The following is a 23,720-nucleotide window of genomic DNA, read 5'->3' as shown; positions in this document are numbered from 1 at the left end:
TTAGGTATTCATGCTACTTCTATGTATGCAGTTTTTAAAATATTTCAATAAGTTTATTATATTGGCTTTTTTGTTCCTGTTCAGTCTTGAACATTTAACACACAGATACAGTATAAAAACACAATTTTCATAAGCTTATAGAATATGAAATAAAACATCTCACCTTGTTTCCTAGACCATTGGATATTAAAGCCTTCTTAATTGCGCCAATCCGGCCATCCATCATATCAGAGGGAGCCACAATGTGACATCCTGCCAAAACACAAAGCAGAGGGCATTACCAAATAAGATCTCACCGGGGATTAAAGAATTAGGCCAGTCATACACGTTTAGCAGGAACTGACCGAGATTTAAACTGTTAATGGGCAGGCTGAATGTATCAAGCTGATTAATCGATCAACTTGGGTACAACCAGCCTGAGGGATTCTCTTATGATAATCAGATCCTTCTCCCAGTCGGGGGGGGGGGGGGAGGCAGCTTCCCCCATCAGGAGAAGACAACTGTCTGTGTTGAAGGGGAAATCGTGCAAATTGCTTTCCTGCAACCCGTGATTACAGGAAAAAATATTTGCACCATGTATGACCGGCCTTAGAGAACGATGGTGATCATGGACCAGCAGATCAATAAGATAACTGCTTTCATTTCTTGACCGCTTCCTGACCACCTGCCGCCTATTTACTGCGGCAAAGTGGCTCTCTTGCGCAAACCGACGTAGGTCTACATCGGTCGGGCGCAGGAGGCTAGGGGAAGCGGCACGCTCCCACCCCCAGTCGGCAGCAGGGAAGCCGATGCACGGGTCAGGCGACTCAGACTGCCACCTGACACCCGCGATCGCTCCCCGCTGAGAGAGAAGAACGGTCAGCTGTTGTAGTCACAGCCAACCGTCCTTCTCCTTGGAATGATCATAGAGCTCCTGTGATCCTTCTATATAGGATCACAGGTCTCTATGGTCATTTCACAAGCCACGCCCCCCACAGTTAGAATCACTCCCCCAGGCTCACATTTAACCCCTTGATCACCCACAATGTTAACCCCTTCCCTGCCAGTCTCATTATTACAGTAACAGTGCATATTTTTAGCACTGATTACTGTAGTAATGTCACTGGTCCCCCCAAAAGTGTCAAAAATGTCAGTTAGGGGTCCGATCTGTCCGCCGCAATGTCGCAGTCCTACTAAAAATCACAGATGGCTGGCATTACTAGTAAAAAAAAAAAAAAAAACACAATAAAAATGACATAAATCTTTCCCGTAGTTGCGCAAACCAATCAAAATACACTTATTGTGATTTTTTTTTTTTTTACCATAAATATGTAGCAGAAAAAAAATTGGCCTAAAATGTTAACAAATTTTGATTTTTAATTTTTTTTTTTTTGAGAATGTTATATAGCAGAATGTGAAAAATATATATTTTTTTTCAGAATTGTCGCTCTTTTTTTTGTTTATAGCGCAAAAAATAAAAAAAATCGTGCAGGTGATCAAATACCACCAAAAGAAATCTCTATTTTTGGGGAAAAAAGGACCTAGATTTCGTTAGGGTACAGCATTGCATGACCACGCAATTGTCAGTTAAAGTCACGCAGTGCCAAGTTGAAAAAAGTGGCCTGGTCATTAAGGGGGCAAATCCTTCCGGTCTTAAAGGGGTTAACTGATATAAGCAATAAAACGTTTTTATTCATTCTAAGTTCATCCAATACTAACATTTCAGTTTGGGGTGAGCACGGCTTGTAATCATCCAGAGGTCTCCAAACTATGGCCCTCCAGTTGTTTAGGAACTACAATTCCCATGATGCCTATTTATGTCTGTTAATGTCAGCATTTTACAATGCCTCATGGGAAATGTAGTTCCCCCAACAGCTGGAGGACCGTAGTTTTAACCGGTTGCCGACCGCCGCAAGTACATATACTGCGGCGGTCAGCCCTGGCCAGGCAAAGTGACGTATCGGTACGTCACTAGCCTGGGAGCCAATAGCGGGCGAGAGCGCGCCGCCTGAGGCGCGCTCCCGCCTCGGCTCGTTCACGGACACCTCCGTGCGTGTGACCGGCGGATCCGTTGTCCGCCGGTCACTCGCGATCGTCCGCTGTGAAGGGAGAAAGGCAGGCGGCTAATGTAAACAAAGCCGCCTGTCATTCTTCCCTGTGTAAAAGCACTGATCTAACGGTCTTGCTATGTAGGACCGTTGCTCTGTGCTGTTACACACACAGCCACATCCAATCACTAGGGATGCACCGAAATGAAAATTTTGGGCCGAAACCGAAAATGCAGGATGCCTTTGGCCGAAAACCGAAAATGACTTTTTCCCCCAAAAATTTTAACAGATAGAAGAGGGGCATACACCAGAAACAGGCAGCGACGTACACCTGTCGCTGCCACCCTGTCACAGTATATGCACTGTGACGGGTTGGCAAGAGGTTAATTTAATTACCAATGGTATTTGTATTATGCAGCATGAGGGGGTTAATTGTATTGCCACTGCTGGTCACTGATGAATTAGTGACCGACCAGTGGCAGTTAATTAACCCCTTTGTGCTGCATTAGTGCAACCAGTATCAGTGTTAATGCAGCACAAAGGGGTTAATTAATGTTAATGCAGCACAAAGGGGTTAATTAACTGCCACTGGTTGGTCACTAATGCAGCAGTGACAATACATTAACCCCTCATGCTGCATAATACTAATTCCATATGTAAGCTGCCTCAGCTCTCCCCCCCCCCCCCCCACTGCCTCAGCGTCCCTCCGCATCCCAAGGATGAAATCTCCTTACTCTCACTCTGCACCTTTTTTTTTTTTTCTTCAGCATAATGATCAAACAAATAAAAAAAAGCAGTCAATGTATGGGTTGCATAAGTGCCCAATGGAACTTGGAAGAACAGAGGGGGGGGGGCAGATAGGGGAGACAAGGGAGGGAGATGGGGACAGTGTAATGAAAAGTGTAAATGCAGTGCTCACTCATTCAAGGTCCGAGGGTGAGGCAGAGGCTGGATGGCTCCGGTATCATGAGGCTTGGAATGTGTAGCTGCTTGCTGTTCTTCATATTTCCCGCCCACATCCCCCTCTCTGTCCTGCACATACGCCGAGATAGGAGAGTGGGCGGCCCCGGCCAGACACAGAAAACCTGGGGTGGGAGGGGGGAGGAGGATGAGCTGCATGTCTTTCTCCTCTCCTGTCCGTGTCTGGGAGGGGTGAGTACTGCTCGCTGCTGGGCTGTGTGATAGACGAGATGACAGACGCTCTGCTCTGCTGCAGCCACGGCCCCTAATTGAAAAGACTGATTCTCCTATCCTACGGACGGGAGAATCAGGGACTTTTCAAACCTGCGCTGCGCCCTCCTCCTTCCTCACGGCGGCCATTAATTTCGGCACTTTTAACCTATTTTCGGCCGAAATGGGATAGGCTCATTTTCGGCCGAAAATTTCGGTGGCCGAAATTTCGGTGCATCCCTACCAATCACAGTTAGAAACACGCCCCTAGGGACACACTTAACCCCTCCCTCTCCAATAAAGTTAACCCCTTCCCTCCCAGTGTAATTTTTACAGTAACAGTGCATATCTATAACACTGATTACTGTAGTAATGTCACTGGTACCCCCAAAAGTGTCAAAAATGTCAGCCAAGGGTCCGATCTGTCCGCCGCAATGTCGCAGTCCCGCCAAAAAAAAAAAAAAAAAAAAATAAAAAAATCGCAGATCGCCGCCATTACAACAAAAATGACAAAAATCTTTCCCTTAGTTAGTAAACGCGATAACTTTTGCGCAAACCAATCAAAATTTACTTATTGTGATTTTTTTTACCAAACATAGGTAGCAGAAAACAAATTGGCCAAAAAGGTAAAAAAAAAAATTTAGATTTTTAAATTTTTTGGGGGGAATTTCATATAAAAAAAAATGTGAAAAATATTGTTATTTTTGCAAAATTGTCGCTCTTTTTTTGATTATAGAGCATGATCAAAAAAAAATAAATAAATAAATAAATCGCACAGGTGATAAAATAGCACCAAAAGAAAGCTCTGTTTGTGGGAAAAAAAAAAAAAAAAATGTCAACTTCCTTTAGGTACAGCGTCGCACGACCGCGCAATTGTCCGAATCGCAAAATACCCCCTGGTCAGGAAGGGGGTAAAATCTTCCGGGGCTTAAGTGGTTAACATCCCTGATCTATATTGTCTCCAGTATACAAAAGTGATGGGAATTTCAAAACAAACTTTGTCTCGCTTGCAATAGATTTCCTCTTACTTCCAATTGTGTCTTTGGGACAGGAAGTAAAATCTCCCCAAGACGACAAAAAAAAAAAATAAAAAAAAAAACCCTTAGATATTTCAAAACAAAAACACAAAACTTTTGTCTAATACATGTTAAAGATTATCTGTCATATATCAGATCTAATATTTTATAGAGAATACCAACCATCCTTTATACCTTTGACTTATGGAACAGAATCTTAGGAATAATGTACCTGCACGTGCGTAAGCCACAGCCACCTCCGCCAGTCGATGACAGCTGGCTTCATTCTGGATGCTGCCATCTTCCCGCAGGATTCCTGCCATACAGAAGGTTCTTCAATCAGCAGACTTCACAATAGGATAAGAAACCATGGAGGAAACAGGCCATATTAACTAGGGATCTGCTAATGCCATGCTGGAAATGGTGGTGAAGTCAGAAACCCCTTATATTACCTTTAAACTGATATGTATATAATTCACTGTGGGTTGATTCAGTAGGCTTTTCACAGTGCTTCTTGGAACAATTCCAGCCTTTGTGCTATGTGTAAGTGGGAGAGTAGAAAAGTGGTGGAAACAGGGATCCTGGCAAGCATAGGGGAGTAAGAAGCAGTGCAGCCAGCTGCCTATAGCCAGAATAAAAATTTAGTGGCCCTAAGCAGTTACACCGCAATCCACGGGTGAATTTAATTGCAAAGTGTGTATTGCAGTGGAGTGCTGACTTGTGGCAATGGTGACATGGGCCGCAAAGTATAAATATTAATGACAGACCTACTGTATAGTCCTTAAATGCTTACCGCAGTGCCCATGGGAGGTATATGGACACAAACACACATCGCAGGCAATCAGCAAGTCTGGGAAGAGAGAGCGAATCTTCCGGATAGCCAGAATAGCAGGAGTGTCATCCGAGTCAGCTGCTGAGCCCCGGTCATCCTAAATACACAAGGCAACGGTCAGTACTAACTACTGTATTACCAAAAATAGATGCACTTAAAACCTTAATCCAGCCAATTCTTTTCTCAAATTACCATCAGGATTTTATTTCTGCCTGTGACCCCCAATGATGAGGTTTACTCACACTTCCTGTCCCTGTGACACCTGGACAAATGGGGGAAGTGGATTGAACAGACAGCAATAAAAACCCCTGTCACACTACAAAAAAAAAAAAGTTTTATTTTTCTATTCTAAAACAAAGTCTTCAAATTTTTTTCTACCTTTGCGACTCTGGTGGGGACACCAAAGATCAGGATGCATTTCAGGCCATCTTCCACCAGGGGGCGCAGCATGGCTTCCAGTTTGTTCACTCCATACCTGCAGATGGCACAGAAGAGTCATATTAATCCCTACTGAAAATGGAGGGACGGTCTGAAAGTCGGGGGTTAGGGAATGCGATCATATATTAGGTTTCACCCTAAATATGGGTGGAACATGAATCTTTATACCAAAAGGTGGTCTATGCCTTTAAACCTGGTTTCCTTTTTTTTGCCCTTTGGGTTCAATTAAGGAGATTTCCCTTCATTTTCTGTCCCAAAGACACAAGAAGTCAGAGGAAATCTCTTCAGAGTGAGGGGAATTCCTATTTTAGATAGAGATCACAAGAACAGGTTTCCCTTTTCAAAGATTTTCTCTTTAACTCTTAACTGTAAAACTTAAGATTTCCCTCGCTTCCTGTCCTGGTGACAATGCTCACCAGGATGAATTGAAATGGTGAATTTCCCCTCACTTCCTGTCCTGATGACAATGCTCACCAGGATGAATTGAAATGGTGAATTTCCCCTCACTTCCTGTCCTGATGACAATGCTCACCAGGATGAATTGAAATGGTGAATTTCCCCTCACTTCCTGTCCTGATGACAATGCTCACCAGGATGAATTGAAACGGTGAATCTCCCCTCACTTCCTGTCCTGATGACAACGCTCACCAGGATGAATTGAAATGGTGAATTTTCCCTCACTTCCTGTCCTGATGACAATGCTCACCAGGATGAATTGAAACTGTGAATCTCCCCTCACTTCCTGTCCTGATGACAATGCTCACCAGGATAAATTTAAATGGTGAATCTCCCCTCACTTCCTGTCCTGATGACAATGCTCACCAGGATGAATTGAAATGGTGAATTTCCCCTCACTTCCTGTCCTGGCGACAATGCCCACCAGGATGAATTGAAATGGTGAATCTCCCCTCACTTCCTGTCCTGATGACAACGCTCACCAGGATGAATTGAAATGGTGAATTTCCCCTCACTTCCTGTCCTGATGACAATGCTCACCAGGATGAATTGAAATGGTGAATTTCCCCTCACTTCCTGTCCTGATGACAACGCTCACCAGGATGAATTGAAATGGTGAATTTCCCCTCACTTCCTGTCCTGGCGACAATGCCCACCAGGATGAATTGAAATGGTGAATCTCCCCTCACTTCCTGTCCTGATGACAACGCTCACCAGGATGAATTGAAATGGTGAATTTCCCCTCACTTCCTGTCCTGATGACAATGCTCACCAGGATGAATTGAAATGGTGAATTTCCCCTCACTTCCTGTCCTGATGACAATGCTCACCAGGATGAATTGAAACGGTGAATTTCCCCTCACTTCCTGTCCTGATGACAATGCTCACCAGGATGAATTGAAACGGTGAATCTCCCCTCACTTCCTGTCCTGATGACAACGCTCACCAGGATGAATTGAAATGGTGAATTTTCCCTCACTTCCTGTCCTGATGACAATGCTCACCAGGATGAATTGAAATGGTGAATTTTCCCTCACTTCCTGTCCTGATGACAACGCTCACCAGGATGAATTGAAATGGTGAATCTCCCCTCACTTCCTGTCCTGATGACAATGCTCACCAGGATAAATTTAAATGGTGAATCTCCCCTCACTTCCTGTCCTGATGACAATGCCCACCAGGATGAATTGAAATGGTGAATTTCCCCTCACTTCCTGTCCTGGCGACAATGCCCACCAGGATGAATTGAAATGGTGAATCTCCCCTCACTTCCTGTCCTGATGACAACGCTCACCAGGATGAATTGAAATGGTGAATCTCCCCTCACTTCCTGTCCTGATGACAATGCTCACCAGGATGAATTGAAATGGTGAATCTCCCCTCACTTCCTGTCCTGATGACAATGCTCACCAGGATGAATTGAAATGGTGAATTTCCCCTCACTTCCTGTCCTGATGACAACGCTCACCAGGATGAATTGAAATGGTGAATTTCCCCTCACTTCCTGTCCTGATGACAACGCTCACCAGGATGAATTTAAATGGTGAATCTCCCCTCACTTCCTGTCCTGATGACAACGCTCACCAGGATGAATTGAAATGGTGAATTTCCCCTCACTTCCTGTCCTGGCGACAATGCCCACCAGGATGAATTGAAATGGTGAATTTCCCCTCACTTCCTGTCCTGATGACAACGCTCACCAGGATGAATTGAAATGGTGAATTTCCCCTCACTTCCTGTCCTGATGACAATGCTCACCAGGATGAATTGAAATGGTGAATTTCCCCTCACTTCCTGTCCTGATGACAACGCTCACCAGGATGAATTGAAATGGTGAATTTCCCCTCACTTCCTGTCCTGGCGACAATGCCCACCAGGATGAATTGAAATGGTGAATCTCCCCTCACTTCCTGTCCTGATGACAACGCTCACCAGGATGAATTGAAATGGTGAATCTCCCCAATGGGAACACAAACAGAAGTAAAAAAAAAAAACTGACAGGGGTTCTAACCCTTTCCTACCCTATCCAAAACTAAAAGAAAAAAAGTTTTGGCTAGAGATTCACTTTAAAGAGGAAGTAAACCCTCCTCAGGAAGTTGTACCTATAGGTAAAAATATTAAATACTGTATATGACTATTTTGTAGTTCTCCGTCCAGCCAGCAGATGGAGCTCTAATCTCACTTTCACATGCTGTACAGTTCCTTATAAGCACAGTTATGAAAAGCGTATTGGCTATAATAACCCCAGCTATTTGAGACGAACAACCTATTGGACAGGGGCCAGTTGGAACATAGAAAACTACTGGGAAGGATAGATGGAAAACAGTACAAAAATTAGTAAATTCAAAAATAAAAAAAAGAAATAAAATAAAATTGACTTAAAACCAATATACCCTTTAAAAATTAGATCTCTGCATTGAAATCTGTACAAAAGCCCTATTCAAAATTCTTAATTGAACATTTCTAAATATTATTATATTTTATTAAAATAATATTTTACGAATAAAAAATTACAGTGGTGTATGGCCACACACTCTCCACAACGGGTCATAGGGGAGCAATAAATCTTCTCCAATAATGCATTAGGTAGCTCCCCCCTATCTTGCTTTACATAAGCAGCTGCAGAGGGGACATATATATATATATATATATATATATATATATATATATATATATATATATATATATATATATATATATATATATATATATATATATATATATATATATATACAAAATTAAATGCGTCAGATTCTTATGTATGAGGTAGCATCCCACATTGTAAAATGAATGACTGTTTCTTGAGTTCTGCATTTAGAAGTAAAATAAAGAAGTATTCCAGGATCAGCAGATGAAAAGGACCCTTATCAGGGCAGTGGCTGGATATCAGAGTAGAACAGCAGGGCTGGCGGCCTTATCTGTGAATGCGACAATGAGGGAGGTGGCTCTCTCAATACTATCAGCAAATATCAATGCACAGGCAAGTGGCAGAGAGCGGAGCCTGTCCCAGCTTGATCTCATTTACAGAGTCCTGAGACTATGATCCTACACACGGCGGGTCACAAACAGCGTACGGAACCAAATCGCTCCAAAAAGTCACAATGCCACAGTCCTGCATTGTGGATCATCAAAACCTAAGGGGTATGGGGCATGCATGCAACAGTATAATTTATATGATCACCATATAGATGAAAGAATTGTATGCAATGCATTAAAATGTACAACTCGATCAAAAAGGATCAGACAAGAAACCCACCTGAATTAGACCAAATCATTCCTTTTCCTTCATTGTGCCCAGGGACCATCTAAGAACCAAGAATTATTTTAACCTCATGACTGTCAAAGTGGTCACATGACCAAGAGCCCACCCCGCTGGCTCCCAATCATAATCAGAGACCAGGAACCGTCTGACAGCTTGGTAACTAAGCCTGGAGCGTGCAGAGAGCGTGCTCCCAACACAGAAACCATGGCCTCCATCAACGCAAATGTGCAGCGTGTGGCCTTCAAAGCCCTCCCAGATGACAAAAAAAGCTATGTAGTGGAATAAAGTCCTCATAAGAGGTCTCACAGGTATGTCATACAATTTTAGGGAGCGTACAACTGGGTGAAGTCAGATCTGGCTGTCCTGGTAAATCTTAGGCTGGATACACACTATACAACTTTTGTTGTTAGATTTCCTTTAGATTTACCCTCAACTATGTAGTGCAAGGGCCTGCCTGACTGCATACAAATTGAAAGTGTTTAGGTTTGACCTCATATTATATGGCTCTGGTAAGTCTAAAGGAAAAAAAATCTAAAGAAAATTGTATAGTGTGTATCCAGCTTAATGGGCCATACACACTATACAATTTTCTTTAGATTTTTTCCTTTAGATTTACCAAAACCATATAATATGAGGTCAAATCTAAACACTTTCAAATTGTATGCAATCAGGCAGGCCCTTGCACTACATAGAAAAGGTAAATCTAAAGGAAATCTAACAACAAAATTTGTATAGTGTGTATCCAGCTTTAGGCTGGCCACAGATGACTCCAGTGGACTAAATAAAAAAATAAAAAACTGGTAGGATTTCCCCAATCACACAAGTAAGGTGGACGGGGGAATCCTTCTGACAGCAGGGACTCCTTAGAATAGGCCTAGAATGGGGTGGGAGTAGATTTAAGCTTAGTTAGGTTCTGACTTGCCTTCCACCCTACATTTTGGGCCCCAGTTCACAAAAGGGATGACATGGAACAGGAAAAATTAAGGCTCCCCATATTTTTTTTTTTGTGCACTCAGTAGGCTGTACATTAAAAAATAAACAAATAAATACTATAATAAAATAAAAAGAAAAACAAAAAAACCTCAATCTTATTTTTAGGCTCCGTTTCCACTATTGCGACTTGACACATGTCAATTCGCACAGCAAGTCAAAAGCCATTAATTTCAATTTGGCCCGTTCTAACTGCTGCGACTTGAAAAATAGTTCTTGCACTACTTTTGGGCCGACTTCAGTGTGACTTGGCCATCATAAAAGGAAGGTCACACTGAAGTCCCCAGAAGTAGCCGCAAAGAAGTCACACTACAAAGTCGCGCTAGAAGTAGCGCGACTTTGTAGCCGCAATAGTGGAAACGTAGCCTAAAAGACAGGTCCACTTTGAGGCCTCCACTTGTCCAAAAGAAAAGACAACCTCTCCAAAAAGCATTTTACAGTATAGAGAAGATTCAGAAAGATATGACAAGATCAATGGATCGAAATACATTTATACTACATAAGTGTAAATTAAAGTGATACTGCATAAGTATGAACTTGACATTGTCCCTCACCGTGCTTGTCCTGGCAGACTGGCGATCACTTCAACACCATCTGGATCATCCCTGAAAAACAAAGCGAACAATTCATTCATGAAGAACAATTCACTGAGGAGTCAAACCAGACATGGAACTGAAGGGTTTTACTCACGTGATGAAGATGGGGTACATGAAATTGTGGGAATGTAGGCTGGTGGCAGACGTCTGCCAGGCTCGGAGAGTCGGATGGAAGTATCCACTGTGAAGTATGGAAGATGCGTCCATCTTGCTCGTATGGTGACTACATAGGAAAAAAAAAAAGTGCAAATAAAATCAATAAGCAAATAATACCTTAGCAAATATAATGTTACAGATTTCTCCTTTTTGCTGTCCTACAGGAGCTCTACTATGTTCATCAAAAGCCTCAAAGTTCAGCTAGTTTTTTTTCTAACATTTCTGAACAGTATGTTCTGCAGACTCTGAGCATTCTACACAAGGAGTTACCTGTACAGTATATCAAATACCAATCATGACATCCCTTTGACAGTGCATGCCCATTGATCTATCTCACCATAGCCTTCAGGAATAAACCAGGAGCAGAGAAACGTAAAGCATGGGTGTCCAGCCTGAGGCCCAAGATGGCTATGAAATGCAGCCCTACACAAATTTGTAAACTTACTTAAAAATGTTGATTTTTGGGGGATTTTTTTTTTTTTTTTTTTTTTTGTAAAAATAAATTTACTTTTGGTAAACATGCGGCCAAAAAAAAAAAAATTTCAGTGTCTATTTACTGGACTTTTTTAGAATTTTTAATTTCCAAAAGAAAAATCCCCCACTCTTCCCAATAACGCCTTATTCACGTCATCAGTTTTCAGCAGCACCCCCTTTTTTTGTGAGCAACTATTTTCAAGGACAAAGCACACGAAGGGCAAAATTAAAACCAAAAAATATCAGATGAGCACCTTGAGAATTGCTACTACGTCTATCGAACCATATATTGATGCGTTATTATCAAAAACAGGGTCAAATATTCCACTAGTTTTTGGTTGCCCTCTTTTACAAAAAATATTACAAATAAATTAAAGTTTTATTACACCGATAAGTACATTGTGGTTTCTTTACTAAAAAGGTAAATGAACTGTGCAATTGCTCCAGAGCTTAGTAAATCAGGTAAAGCTTCACTGTGCAAAGAATACCCAATCAAATGCAAGGAAAATGAAAAAAAAAAAAAAAAAATTTGGTTGATGGAAGTCAGCGGAGCTTCTACTCATTTACTAAGCTCTGAAGCAACTGCACTTTGCAAAGTGCACAGTCTATTTGCCTTTAGTAAATCATCCCCACAATCTATATTGATGATCAATAACGCGTGATCTGGCCCACTTCTTCTGCTCATCAGCTATCCTTATTGTTACTGTATTTTATGTGAGGGCCAAGACAATTCCTCTTCTTCCAATGTGGCAGAGGAAGGTAAAAAGTTTGGACACCCCTGATGTAAAGGGTTTCCTATATCTCACAAACAACGGCTGTCTGTCCTTCCCGTTTCCCTCCTCAGCATTCTATACAGGCTTCCTCTAGCTTTACAAAAGGTAAGTGCTGTATAGAAAAGGTGGTTAGAGGTCTGTAGGCATTGGCTCAACCAGGTATGGAGAGCATATAAAACATGTTCTACTGTAATAGCACGTTCCAGCTCCTCCTGTTGTATTTTAAAAAATAAAATTAAAAAAATACAGCAGGAATAATGGGAGTCCCTCCTAATGGTCACAACGTGTGTTCAGACTTGGGAACTCACAAAGATCCCACAAATAAGGGAAATATATAAAACATATTAGTTTTGGATGGACTGACCCTTTAATACCATGTTTCCCAGACACTGAAGACATGTGATCATCACTGCTCATTCCTGGCACTCGACTATCGGATATTCAAGGTCAGCAATCAAAGCCAAAGAATTGAGTTCCCAAAACAACGCAATCTGGAAGACTTTAGCCCAACTTGTATTTGTTGGGTTACTTTGTTTGATCATCTGTCAGGGTTTTATCACTGGTGTCCTTTTATGCTGTCCAATTTTTTTTCTTCCACCCAGCTCCCCTTATACTGGCGGTCCCGCTTCCCAGGTTCCTATGGAGCCCTACTGGAGCCACCATGCTGTGTCTGCTATCGGGGCTAACTACATACTGCCATGAGGGCGCTACCTGTGTCTGCTGGCACAGCAGCTCAAAATTTAGACAATATCTGAGGTGCATGTGCACTAGGGATTATGGGACATGTAGTTCTGAGGAGGGGGACCTCTGATGAGGATATATATGTATGCTCCCTGACAAGAAGTTCAAGAAGTGAAGCAGAGGAAGCAGAGGGCTACGGGTGTAAAAGGATGACAAGCTAAAGCTGGATACACACTATACAACTTTTCTTGTTAGATTTCCTTTAGATTTACCTTCAACTATGTAGTGCAAGGGCCTGCCTGATTGAATACAATTTGAAAGGGTTTAGATTTCACCTCATATTATATGGTTTTAGTACATCTAAAGGAAAAAATCTAAAGACAATTGTATAGTGTGTATGGCCCATTAGGGTTCTGGACTTTTACGAAAAGTATTTATTGTGCTGTGCTACATTTTTACAAAAAAAAAAAAAAAAGTACTACTTTAAAGATGATCTAAACCCAATCACTAAAATCTCATATAATAACTTTAACATATTAATGTATTTTAAAAATTGTTTTTAATCTGATTAAATCTTCAGCCTAAAAAAATAAATACCTGGTGATCCTGCCACAAAGGATCTTGTTAAAGGGCTCCCTCTTATGTGTTGACAACTGGCTCTGAATTGTGCCCCTGCACTGTTACTCTGTGACACATGTATCCTTTGTTTAGAACGCTTGGAAACCCCTGTTCTATACCAAGGGCCAGTTTACTATCCTTTAAACTCCCATTGTTGGCGTCAGTGGGAGGAATTGTGGCCCCCCTCATTGGCGTAGGTGTGAGGAATTATGCCCCCATCGTTGGCGTCAGTGGGAGGAATTGTGGCCCTCCTCGTTGGCGTAGGTAGGAGGAATTGTGCCCCCATTGTTGGTGTCAGTGGGAGGAATTGTGCCCCCCACTCGGTGCCATCAGTGGGAGGAATTGTGGCCCCCCTCGTTGGCGTAGGTGTGAGGAATTGTGCCCCCATCGTTGGTGTCGGTGGGAGGAATTGTGCCCTCCACTCGTTGGCGTAGGTGGGAGGAATTGTGCCCCCCCACTCGTTGCCGTCAGTGGGAGGAATTGTGCCCCCCCCACTCGTTGCCGTCAGTGGGAGGAATTGTGCCCCCATTGTTGCCGTCAGTGGGAGGAATTGTGGCCCTCCTCGTTGCCGTAGGTGTGAGGAATTGTGCCCCCCACTCGTTGCCGTCAGTGGGAGGAATTGTGCCCCCCCCACTCGTTGCCGTCAGTGGGAGGAATTGTGCCCCCCCACTCGTTGCCGTCAGTGGGAGGAATTGTGCCCCAAGGGCCAGATAAAAGCAGGTAAAGGGCTGCAAATTGGAGACCATTGGTATAGATTTCAAGCCACTATGCTGATATATATAGTGCCGCCAACAGTCACAATTGCCAAAAAAAATTAAAAGGCACCTGATGCTGGAACATGTGCACATACACAGGAAGAGGCTAAAAGAGGCTGGAGGAGATATGCAACACTGAGCTGTAAAACAGGATGAAGAAAAAAAAAAAAGGCCCTTTAAGGCTGTTTGACATTGCTCCAGTCCTCCAAGGCCATAGAGTGGCGTGGGGGCCATCTTGCCCTCGCTTGACTTCCTGCCTGGGACCCGGAAGGACCGGATCGGGAGAAAACGACCGGGAAGCGGCGAGAGGGGGGTGTGCACCACTTTTACGTGAAAGAGGACTGATATCCATCCATCCCATGGGGATACTGTGATAAAGTGCAGCCAGACCCCATCTTGGGGTCAGAGTAGCTGGTAAGCGGCTTGAGAGTTGGCTGTGCACTTTTTAATGTGAAGATTTTGCTTTCCACACTGAAATCTGGATTTTTGTTGCTAGACGAGTATAAATGAACTTTTTGCACAAGAGCACTTCTCTTCTGATGGACTTTACTGGATTATTTATGAATGTTTTTTAACACATTCTTATTTATAGTTTTTGATATATATGAATGTCTTACTTGATTGAATTTATGCACTTTATATTAATAGTGCAACATGATTTTCATTATTATTATGTATGTATAAGGTTTATGTGGACATTTTGTGAGTGCAACTTATCTCTGAGAAATTATTATTTTTTGGTGACACTTTTTGCGCAACTTATTTTTTGGTTTCGTTTTTTTGTAATAGCCATTTGTCTTCTATGGAGTAATAACAGATGATTTCTCTATTTCAACCTGAAGCCAGAGATGGCTGTAGAAGCACAATAGAAAATGACAATTTCTCCTTCTTGTCATAGGAAGCAGTCCGTAAATGCAATTTCCCAATACCCCCTCCCCCCTTCTCCTGCAATTGTTTGATGGTTTACTACAGAGAACACATCACACTGAGGTCTATTACACAAAATAAATAGGAAGCAGGTTAGAAATCACACCCCCCCCCCCCCGAATATATCAAGACAATATTTTCACAAAAAATACACTAAAATCATTATTAGCAGACACAATTAACTTGTGTGAATTAGCTCTTTTTAATTGTTTTTTACATTTAAAAAAAAAAAAAAAAAAGATAATTTATTTTAAAAAAATGTTAAAAAAATGTTTACAATTTTTTTTATTATACAATTTTTTTAAATTAATTGACTACGTTTGTTATTTATTTTTACAATTTGTTATTTTTTACAGGACAGGGAAGCCTGCAGCGCTGCAGGAGGGGTAGCACAGGAAAGGGGGGCACACGGGGAGAGGGGGGGGGAATCAGAAGCAGGCAGAACAGGGAGGGGGGTGGCACAGTGAAAAGGGGGGCACACAGGTAGAGGGGTGGGGATCAGAAGTAGGCAGAACAGGGGGGGGGGGTCGCACAGTGAAAGGGGGGCACACGGGGAGAGTGGGGGAAGCAGGCAGAATAGGGGGGGGGGATCAGAAGCAGGCAGAACAGGGAGGGGGGGGGAGAATCATTGTCAGAGCAGCAATTACAGGAACGATGCCCTGTGTGTACGTCTCTCGCTGCAGCAGATGAAAGCTGTCAGGAGGGGGAGAAACTGGCTTTCAGCTGCTGCAGAGAGCCGCACAGGGCTTCCTTCTTTAACTGCCCCTCTGCCCAACCACACTGATTGCCCATGCTGTTGGGGCCCCCCCTGTGTGCCTGGGCCCCCTACAGGAGGACAAGTGGCCCCCCGATCAGTGGCCCTGATTGGGAGGAATGCAGTATTTGTGTTATTAGAACAATGGGACTGATCATGTGATTGGAGTATAGAAGGTCCCCGCCACTGAACATTCATTCCAATCTATTGCAATGCCTACAAAGCCTCACCTTTTATTCCCACAACTGTGCTGCCGTGTAACCCATGCACATGGACGATGGGTGACCAGAGAGATTCTTATTACTTTTTACCAGCAGTTTACAGTCTGGAGGGTCCAGATAACAGAACCGCTGACTACACAACATCAGATTGGCTCCAGCCACATCTGTAAATTTGAATCCGTTCCCAGTCACCTTTGATTTCACACAGTGGTGACAAAGCTGCATGCAAGGTTTAGGAATTTTCTACCTGGCATTAAACAGAAGCTCATATGGAATAGAAGGCTGCATTCACTTTGCTGCACAGTAGCAGCAGGCAATGAGAATCAGTAGCCAGAGGATCTAAAGCATGCACTGTGTATGAACAGAAGCTGTCACATTTTTAATCGATACAAATCTAGCACCGGCACCACTGCCATTAACATCTGAGCAGTCACATTCCAACAGTGCCTCCGACCAACGCTTGTGCATCTAGGGTTGGCATTTCTGCAAAGTTCTGGCTGCATACAAACGGAAGTGTTGCTGCGTCCACATTAAACTGCCTCTGAATTAGTGATTCACTGATTATCAGCAAAGCCGATATATCGAGGGCCGATATGCACTTTCCTCAATATATCAGAATCGGCCCCTGAGGTTACCGATATTGCCGATATTTCGGAAAGTGCTTGTACCGGAGTGATGCCTGCAGCTAGAGGCATCACCCTGGTACCGGCGTCCATAGCTGACAGTTGGCTGACTTGTAATGGCAAGCAATGCGGCTGAGAAGCTGTTCAGCTGTCATTACAAGGAGTGGGAGGGGACGTCCCCCAACCTCCCACCGCCTTCCGCCCGGGTCTCCCATCCCACTGGGAGACCCGGGCAACCAGCCTGCACGGCCGCCGAAGACCCGATCAAAGCCGCATTCGGCTCTGATCGGGTCTCCATGCAAAAACCCGGAAGTGATGTCATGACATCACTTTCGGGTACTTGGCGCCAGATTTAAAAAAACGACAGCATTGTTTGAATGCTTTTAAGTGCAGAGGAGGGATTGGGGGTCTTTTAGACCCCCCAAATCCCTCCACAAGAGTACCTGTCAAGAAAAAAAAAAAAAAAAAACACAGTATCGGTCGATCACTACTCTGAACGCAGCAATCTGTACACCCCCAAGCTGTCTGTGTGAAAGTAGACTAAGGCTGGGTTCACACTGATGCAGCCGCGGGTCACAACAGGGGGTCCGATGCGTCCCTGTTCACAGATTCAGGTGCGAATGAAGTCCAAATTATCGCCTGAATTTGCACCTGAAAAGTGAGCCAAAGACACACAGGACCCTTTTCCAGTGTGGACCGCGGCCGCCCCAGAACCGGCTCCACTGAGAGCCAGTCACATTCTCCTGTCATGTGATTTGGATGCGGGGAAACCTGCATCAGTGTGAACCCAGCCTAAGAGTAAAAAGTGTACTATGGTGCTCAGGCTGTCAGCTTATAAGAGACTCAGGACAAAAAGTATTGAACATATAAAAGTACCGTACATACTCGAGTATAAGCCGAGTTTTCCCACATGTTTTTTCATGCTGAAAAAGCCCCCCTCGGCTTATACTCGAGTCACTGGCTCACTTACTTTTTAAAAATGGCGCCGCCCGGCGCCGACATGTCACTGCGCATGCGCTGCATGCCCGGGAATAGCCGAACGTGTACGAGCTCTCCCGAGCATCGGCGGCGCATGCACGGTGACGTGTTGGCGCTGCCATTTTTAAATCTAAGGCGCCTCACCGTCAGGTAAGTGAGACTCCTCTGCAGCCCCTGCATTTCCTCATGCAGTGCTGCGGGCATGGTACAGGACATTCTTCTGTACCATGCCCGCTGCACTGCATCTCCTGTGCCATGCCTGTACCTACTGTGCAAAGCCTATACCTACTGTACCATGCCTATACCATCACCTGTGCCATGCCTATACCATCTCCTGTGCCATGCCTATACCATCTCCTGTGCCATGCCTATACCATCTCCTGTACCATGATCTGTGCCATGCCTGTACCAAGACCTTTGCCATCTCCTGTAACATGCCCTCTGAGCTTATACTCTAGTCAATAAGTTTTCCCACTTTTTTGTGGTAAAATTAGGGGCCTCGGCTTATATCCGGGTCGGCTTATACTCAAGTATATACGGTAGATCTTAGAGGAGTTGTAGAGGCAGAAGGTTTTTTATCTTTTGGCATTCTATGCATTAAGATAAAAAGCCTTCTGTGAGTAATACTTACCCGAGCCCCTCTCTTTCCAGCGATGTTCATGAGTCCCTCGGCCATCCGGGACTCTCCCTCCTGATTGGCTGTGATAGAGCCATGGCGCCAGCTCCCACGGCTGTCAAAGTCAGTTAGCAATCAGGAGAGAGAGGGGTTGGGGCTGAACGGCAGCTCAGCGTCTGAATGGACACACGGAGCTGCAGCTTGGCTCGGGTGCCCCCATAGCAAGTTGCTTACTGTGGGGGGCACTCGACAGGAGTGAGGGCCCAGGAGCAGCGAAGAAGGACCCGAGAAGAGGAGGATCTGGGCAGCCCTGTGCAAAACCAACTGCATAGAGCAGGCAAGTATAACATGTTTGTTATTTTAAAAATAAAAAAAAAGGGACTTTACAATCACTTTCAGACAAAACCTTTTTCGTTTTGGATAGAGTGGAGACGGATTAAAATACCTTTCAGGTTTTTATGGCTGTTGGTGTCCCCGTTAGGAAGATTCGTCCTCTCTTTCTCCTGTTTAGCGTTATCACTGAGAATGAAAGAAAATCCCAAAATTTTAAGTGGTAACCAGAACAGGAATAGAGGAGAATTTTTTTTTTAAATTGGGACCCTGGTGACTACCAGGGATTTCCTCTCACTTCTCGTTTTGGCTATAGGACAGAAAGTGAAGGGAAATCGAACCAATGAGACAGAGAGTAATGCTCATCCTGTGTCCCACCGAGCAGCTTTCCCTTCACTTCCTGTGCTACAGATACAACAGGAAGTGGGAGGAAATCCACTATAAAAAGGCAGCAAAGATTTCCTCTCACTTTCTGTTTCTTTGAAAACTGTAACACTTTTCACATTACATTCTGTCCCAGCGACAATAATCACAGAGACAAACAGACGAGTGAACCTCTCCAGCAAGGACACAGACAGCAGTAAAAAAAAAATAAAATAATATCGGACTAGAGCCGGCTTCTATTCCACATACCAAAAAAAAAAAAAAAAAAAAGGAAAAAAGGAAAAGAAAAAAAAATCACAAAGGGAAAAAAAAAAAAAGGGAGGGGGGTGCCAATGGTTAGCCATGTGACTGCACATTTCTTGTATTCACCAGACTAGGAATGGGAGAGAGGAGGCTTAAAGGATTTGTCATTCCATTAAGGACTGAGGATTAGTTGTAGTGCTCTTGATGCATTTTTTACAAAGTTTTCATACGACACTTGTAGGTTTACAGACCTCAGACGGTATGACGGCAGACACCAAGAAATCTATGTGACCGTCTAGAAATCTCTCTTTGTCATGTGTGAGGAGCACATGACAACACACAATGTTCATTTATGGGATCGAAGTCAGAGGGTAGGAAGTAAACGAAATAAAGGGTTTGGAAAAGCTCAGACATGAATTATGAACAAAGCATATCCCTCTATATCGTGAGCTTGTCCTAATTAAGAGCATTAAGGGTCATTTTTGTCTGCTGCTTCCTTCTGCTATCTGCTTGAGTCACTTGTCACAAGTTTTCCTGACACCAAGAGAAAAATGGTGACAGGGGAGGGGCCTCCAGCTGATTTACAGCCTCAGTTCTGTTACGGTGTGCAGGGGGTGTGTTCCTTCCATCCAATCAGCTCTCAGTACTCTGCACACTGAGCTCTGCAGTGTGTAACCGCAGCCCTTTTTTCTGAGCTCTCAGACAAGCTTTATAATTCAGAACTTTGAACAGATGTAGAGAAGAGAGGCCTGCAGATAGTCTGGTACAACTTATGTAGGAAGATTTGTTTCATCTCCTGAGGCCAGTCACTTCACTGGGTATATGTTTTTTTTAAATTTTAGAGTGGAGAATTAAAAACACCTATTGAGTTATCGCTACTGTCTGTGCCCCCATTAGGGGGATTCACCCTCTCCGTTTACTGACCTCTTGAAAGTGAAAGTAAAAGAAAATCCCAAATTTTGGGTTGTCCCAAGAACAGTAATAGAGGGGAAATCTGAAAATCTGATCACCTCACTTTGGAGGGATTTCCTTTGAAGCCTATTACACATGATCAGATTACACATTTTTGTCTTGTTTTTTCTTGCGCTTCGTGCGTGTGACGACACATGGCTTCGGCCTGTAGCACAGCCGGAGTCCATAGATCCCGGAAGGAAGTCAGGTGAAGATGGATGCGGCCTCCAGTGGGGACGACAAAGGCTTCGTTTGGAGGGAAGGGTCACATAATGTGCTAGTATGTGATGCATACTAGCACATTATGCATTTACCTTTCAGGTAACAAAAAAAAAAAAAGACTTTAAACTTCCTCTAACACACGCTGTGCTGCTCTATGTTCTTCCTCCCAACTCATTGTGATTCTTAAGCTTGGTTCGCATACATACGGTTTCTACAGACTTTACAGACTTTAGAAATGAGTGTTTTACGGGCTTAAAAATGCTCAGGTGTGAACAAGGCCTTACAGTGCTGTTTCTCTGCTCACTCACAGCTGTCAAAAAAAAAAAAAAAGAGCCTCCAGCAAATGTTTATCAACATTGTTAAGGCTGCTATATAACTATAAACACAATGTTTTACAATGTATCGTTTCCTTCTTTTAGATCAAAGGAATGAACTTTCATTTGTAAGGGCTCTTTCACACGGTCCGCCTCCGTAGGCGGATCCGTGCTGCTCAGCGGGGATCGATCCGTGATCCCCGCTGAGCCGGCGGATGACAGCTCCTTCTCCGCTTGCAGTGCGGAGAGGGAGGTGTCACAGCCCCCGCTGCTCTTTATGGGGAATCGGATGAGAGTGGACCGCCTGTCCGCTGTCATCCAATCCCATCCAATCCCCAGGACGGATGGAAAATAGGGTTTTCATCCATTCGGATTTCACGGACAGGATCGGATGCGGATGGCAGTGGATGTCAGCGGACATGTCACCGCTGACATCCGCTGCTCCATAGGGCTGAATGGGGCATCCGATCAGATCCGCCTGTCAGTTTTTTTAGGCGGATCTGATCGGACCGCCCGTGTGTAAGAGCCCTAAGGCTCCTTTCACACGGGCGCTCCCCGTATGTCCGTATATCACCCCATCCATTTGCGGATGATATACGGACATAATGCATGTCAATGGGATTGCGGATGTCAGCGGATGACCAGCGAATAAAGAAAAAAAAGTGCCGGAGCGGATCATAATACGGTCCGATCCGTGTGAAAGGACCCAAAGGCTCCATTCACATTTAGGCGTTTCGGATCGTGGGCAGAATTGCTGCGATTCAGAACCATTGCAAGTCACGGGACGCCCAAGCGATTCCCGTGACTTGCAATGGCACCCCAAACGCGGCGCGAATCACGGCAATAATCGCACAAACAGAATCGCAGGACGCCCGACGCCTAAAAGAAGTTTACGATTGTTGACCGACGAATCGCGGTATAATCGCGCAAACAGAATCACGGGACGCCCAACGCCCAGAAGAAGTTCCTGTATGCGATCCAAAACGCCTATATGTGAACGAAGCCTAAGTGAGGGCTGTTTAACCTCTTAAAGACTAAGCCCATTTCTGACACTTGTTGCTTACAAGTTAAAATCAGTCATTTTTGCTAGAAAATGATTTAGAACCCCCCAAACGTTATATATGTTTTTATTAGCAGAGAGCCTGGAGAATAAAATGGCGAATGTTGCATGTCACAATGTATTTGTGCAGAAGTCTTTCAAACGCAGTTTTTTGGGACAAAATACACTTTAATGAGTTAAAAAAACACTAAACAGTAAAGTTGGCCCAATTTTTTTGTATAATGTAGAAGATGATGTTACACCGAGAATCGTGTCTTTATTCTAAGCAAAAAAATAGTGATTCTCATTTTATCCAGAACTGTGCAGCTCTAATGGTACCTCCACGCATTTTCTGAGCTGCAGTGCATATTTCTGCGGGCAGTTGCGGGTGCGGAACAGGTGCGGTCCTGCAGCAAGAACCTGGCACACAAGTGTAAATTTAGCCTTAGGCCTCATCCAACCAGAGCGTACAATACCGTACAACCATGCAGGGCTATGTTTACTCCCATGGGGGTGTAAAGGTGTTCCATGCATCCCTGAGCAGGCAGTAAATTGCAGTAAAGTGTGACACAGCAGCAGCACAGACACAATATGACATCTGGGATTGAGCTTCTCTACGCACATGTACGGAAATGTTCTCTCCCCCTGTCCCTGCATGTCACTGGCCTAGGTGAATGACGTGCATTATGCCCACTGTGCCTCCTAGGATATGCACGTCACATACCCCAGGAGGCATAGCCCTTCAATAAAAAAGGAGGCAAGTCTAGCAGTGCGTCATCGTAAGGCCCGGTGGGCCTCCCGATGACATCATACAAGAGGATGGTGGAACGGAACTAAGAGGGATCAGAATTCTGAGAGGAAGTTTCAGAACAACGTTGGATCCGCTTGGGTGGGTGAGTATTTGAAATGTTTAGAACCCACAAGGTATGGGGGGGTGAAAAAAAAATGGTGTGGGGAGGGTGGAGACCCGCTTTAAAAGCACAGACAAGATACCCGTTACCTGCTCTGGGTTAAAGTAGAACTTTTGTCTTGTTGGATACAGTGAGAGAGGATTAGGACCCCTGTCAGTTTTTTACCATCTGAGTCCTGTTGGAGAGATTTCTCTTCACTTCAGTCCAAAACAGCAAGATAGTAATCTCCTCTGAAATGAGGGAACCCCTGGATTTGTCACCAGGGTCATCAGAACTAGTGTCTTCATGGGAAGATTATAGTGACAACCCAAAATTCGGTGATAATGGTCATCCATTCAAATAGAGAGAGTGAATCATCCTAATGGTGGGAACAGACAGCAATAAAAACCTGACAGAGTGGAGAGGGATTAGAACCCCTATCGAAAACTAAAAAAAAAGGTTTTCCTCATATGTCATTTTATGAGAGAGAATGAATACAACACGGACATTCTTGATTTCCTTATAGGTGAATCTATCAGGTATTTTTACATTACACTCTGGAGATTTCTGGTGAGTGATTTACCTTTAACCACTCCCTGCCCGCCCACCATCAAATTACGGCAGGGCGGCGCACCAGAACAGCCTCCCAGGGGCACGCAGTGCGGCGATCGTGGCCGCGCCGTGTTACTAGGACACGGAACGACCCTGATCTTGGTAGAGAGCCAATGACTTGGCTCTTTACCCATGTGATCGGCTGTGTCCAATCACAGCTGGTCACATGTTAATGAGGAAGTGCCGTTTATCGGCTCTCCTCGCCTCACACTGTCAGAATGTGTGGCCAGGAGAGCCGATCAGCAGCTCCTCCTCAAAGGGGAGCATAGGACAGGTAATCAGGGCACTGATCATCAGTGCCCCGATTACAGAAAAGCTAAAAAACAGTGCCCACAATCAGTACCCACAGTGATGCCAGCCAGTGCCTGCCCA

General features: G+C 44.1%; 1 protein-coding gene across 1 annotated transcript in view; it reads right to left on the bottom strand.

Annotated features, from left to right (window-relative positions):
- The window catches only part of ALAD (aminolevulinate dehydratase), a 50,194-nt gene that overhangs the window by 14,191 nt on the left and 12,283 nt on the right, over positions 1-23,720 (bottom strand). The window contains exons 2-7 of the mRNA XM_082263445.1: positions 10,882-11,010; positions 10,746-10,796; positions 5,424-5,520; positions 5,007-5,142; positions 4,446-4,529; positions 164-252 (exon numbers count right to left, since the gene is read on the bottom strand). Coding sequence (XP_082119571.1) covers positions 164-252; positions 4,446-4,529; positions 5,007-5,142; positions 5,424-5,520; positions 10,746-10,796; positions 10,882-10,994 — 570 coding nt within the window. The 5' untranslated portion in view covers positions 10,995-11,010. The remainder of the gene's footprint in view (positions 1-163; positions 253-4,445; positions 4,530-5,006; positions 5,143-5,423; positions 5,521-10,745; positions 10,797-10,881; positions 11,011-23,720) is intronic.

This window comes from Pelophylax lessonae (assembly GCF_965119305.1).
Source record: "Pelophylax lessonae genome assembly, chromosome: 7".
Taxonomy (NCBI): Eukaryota; Metazoa; Chordata; class Amphibia; order Anura; family Ranidae; genus Pelophylax; species Pelophylax lessonae.
This window is presented reverse-complemented; position numbering and strand designations above follow the sequence as displayed.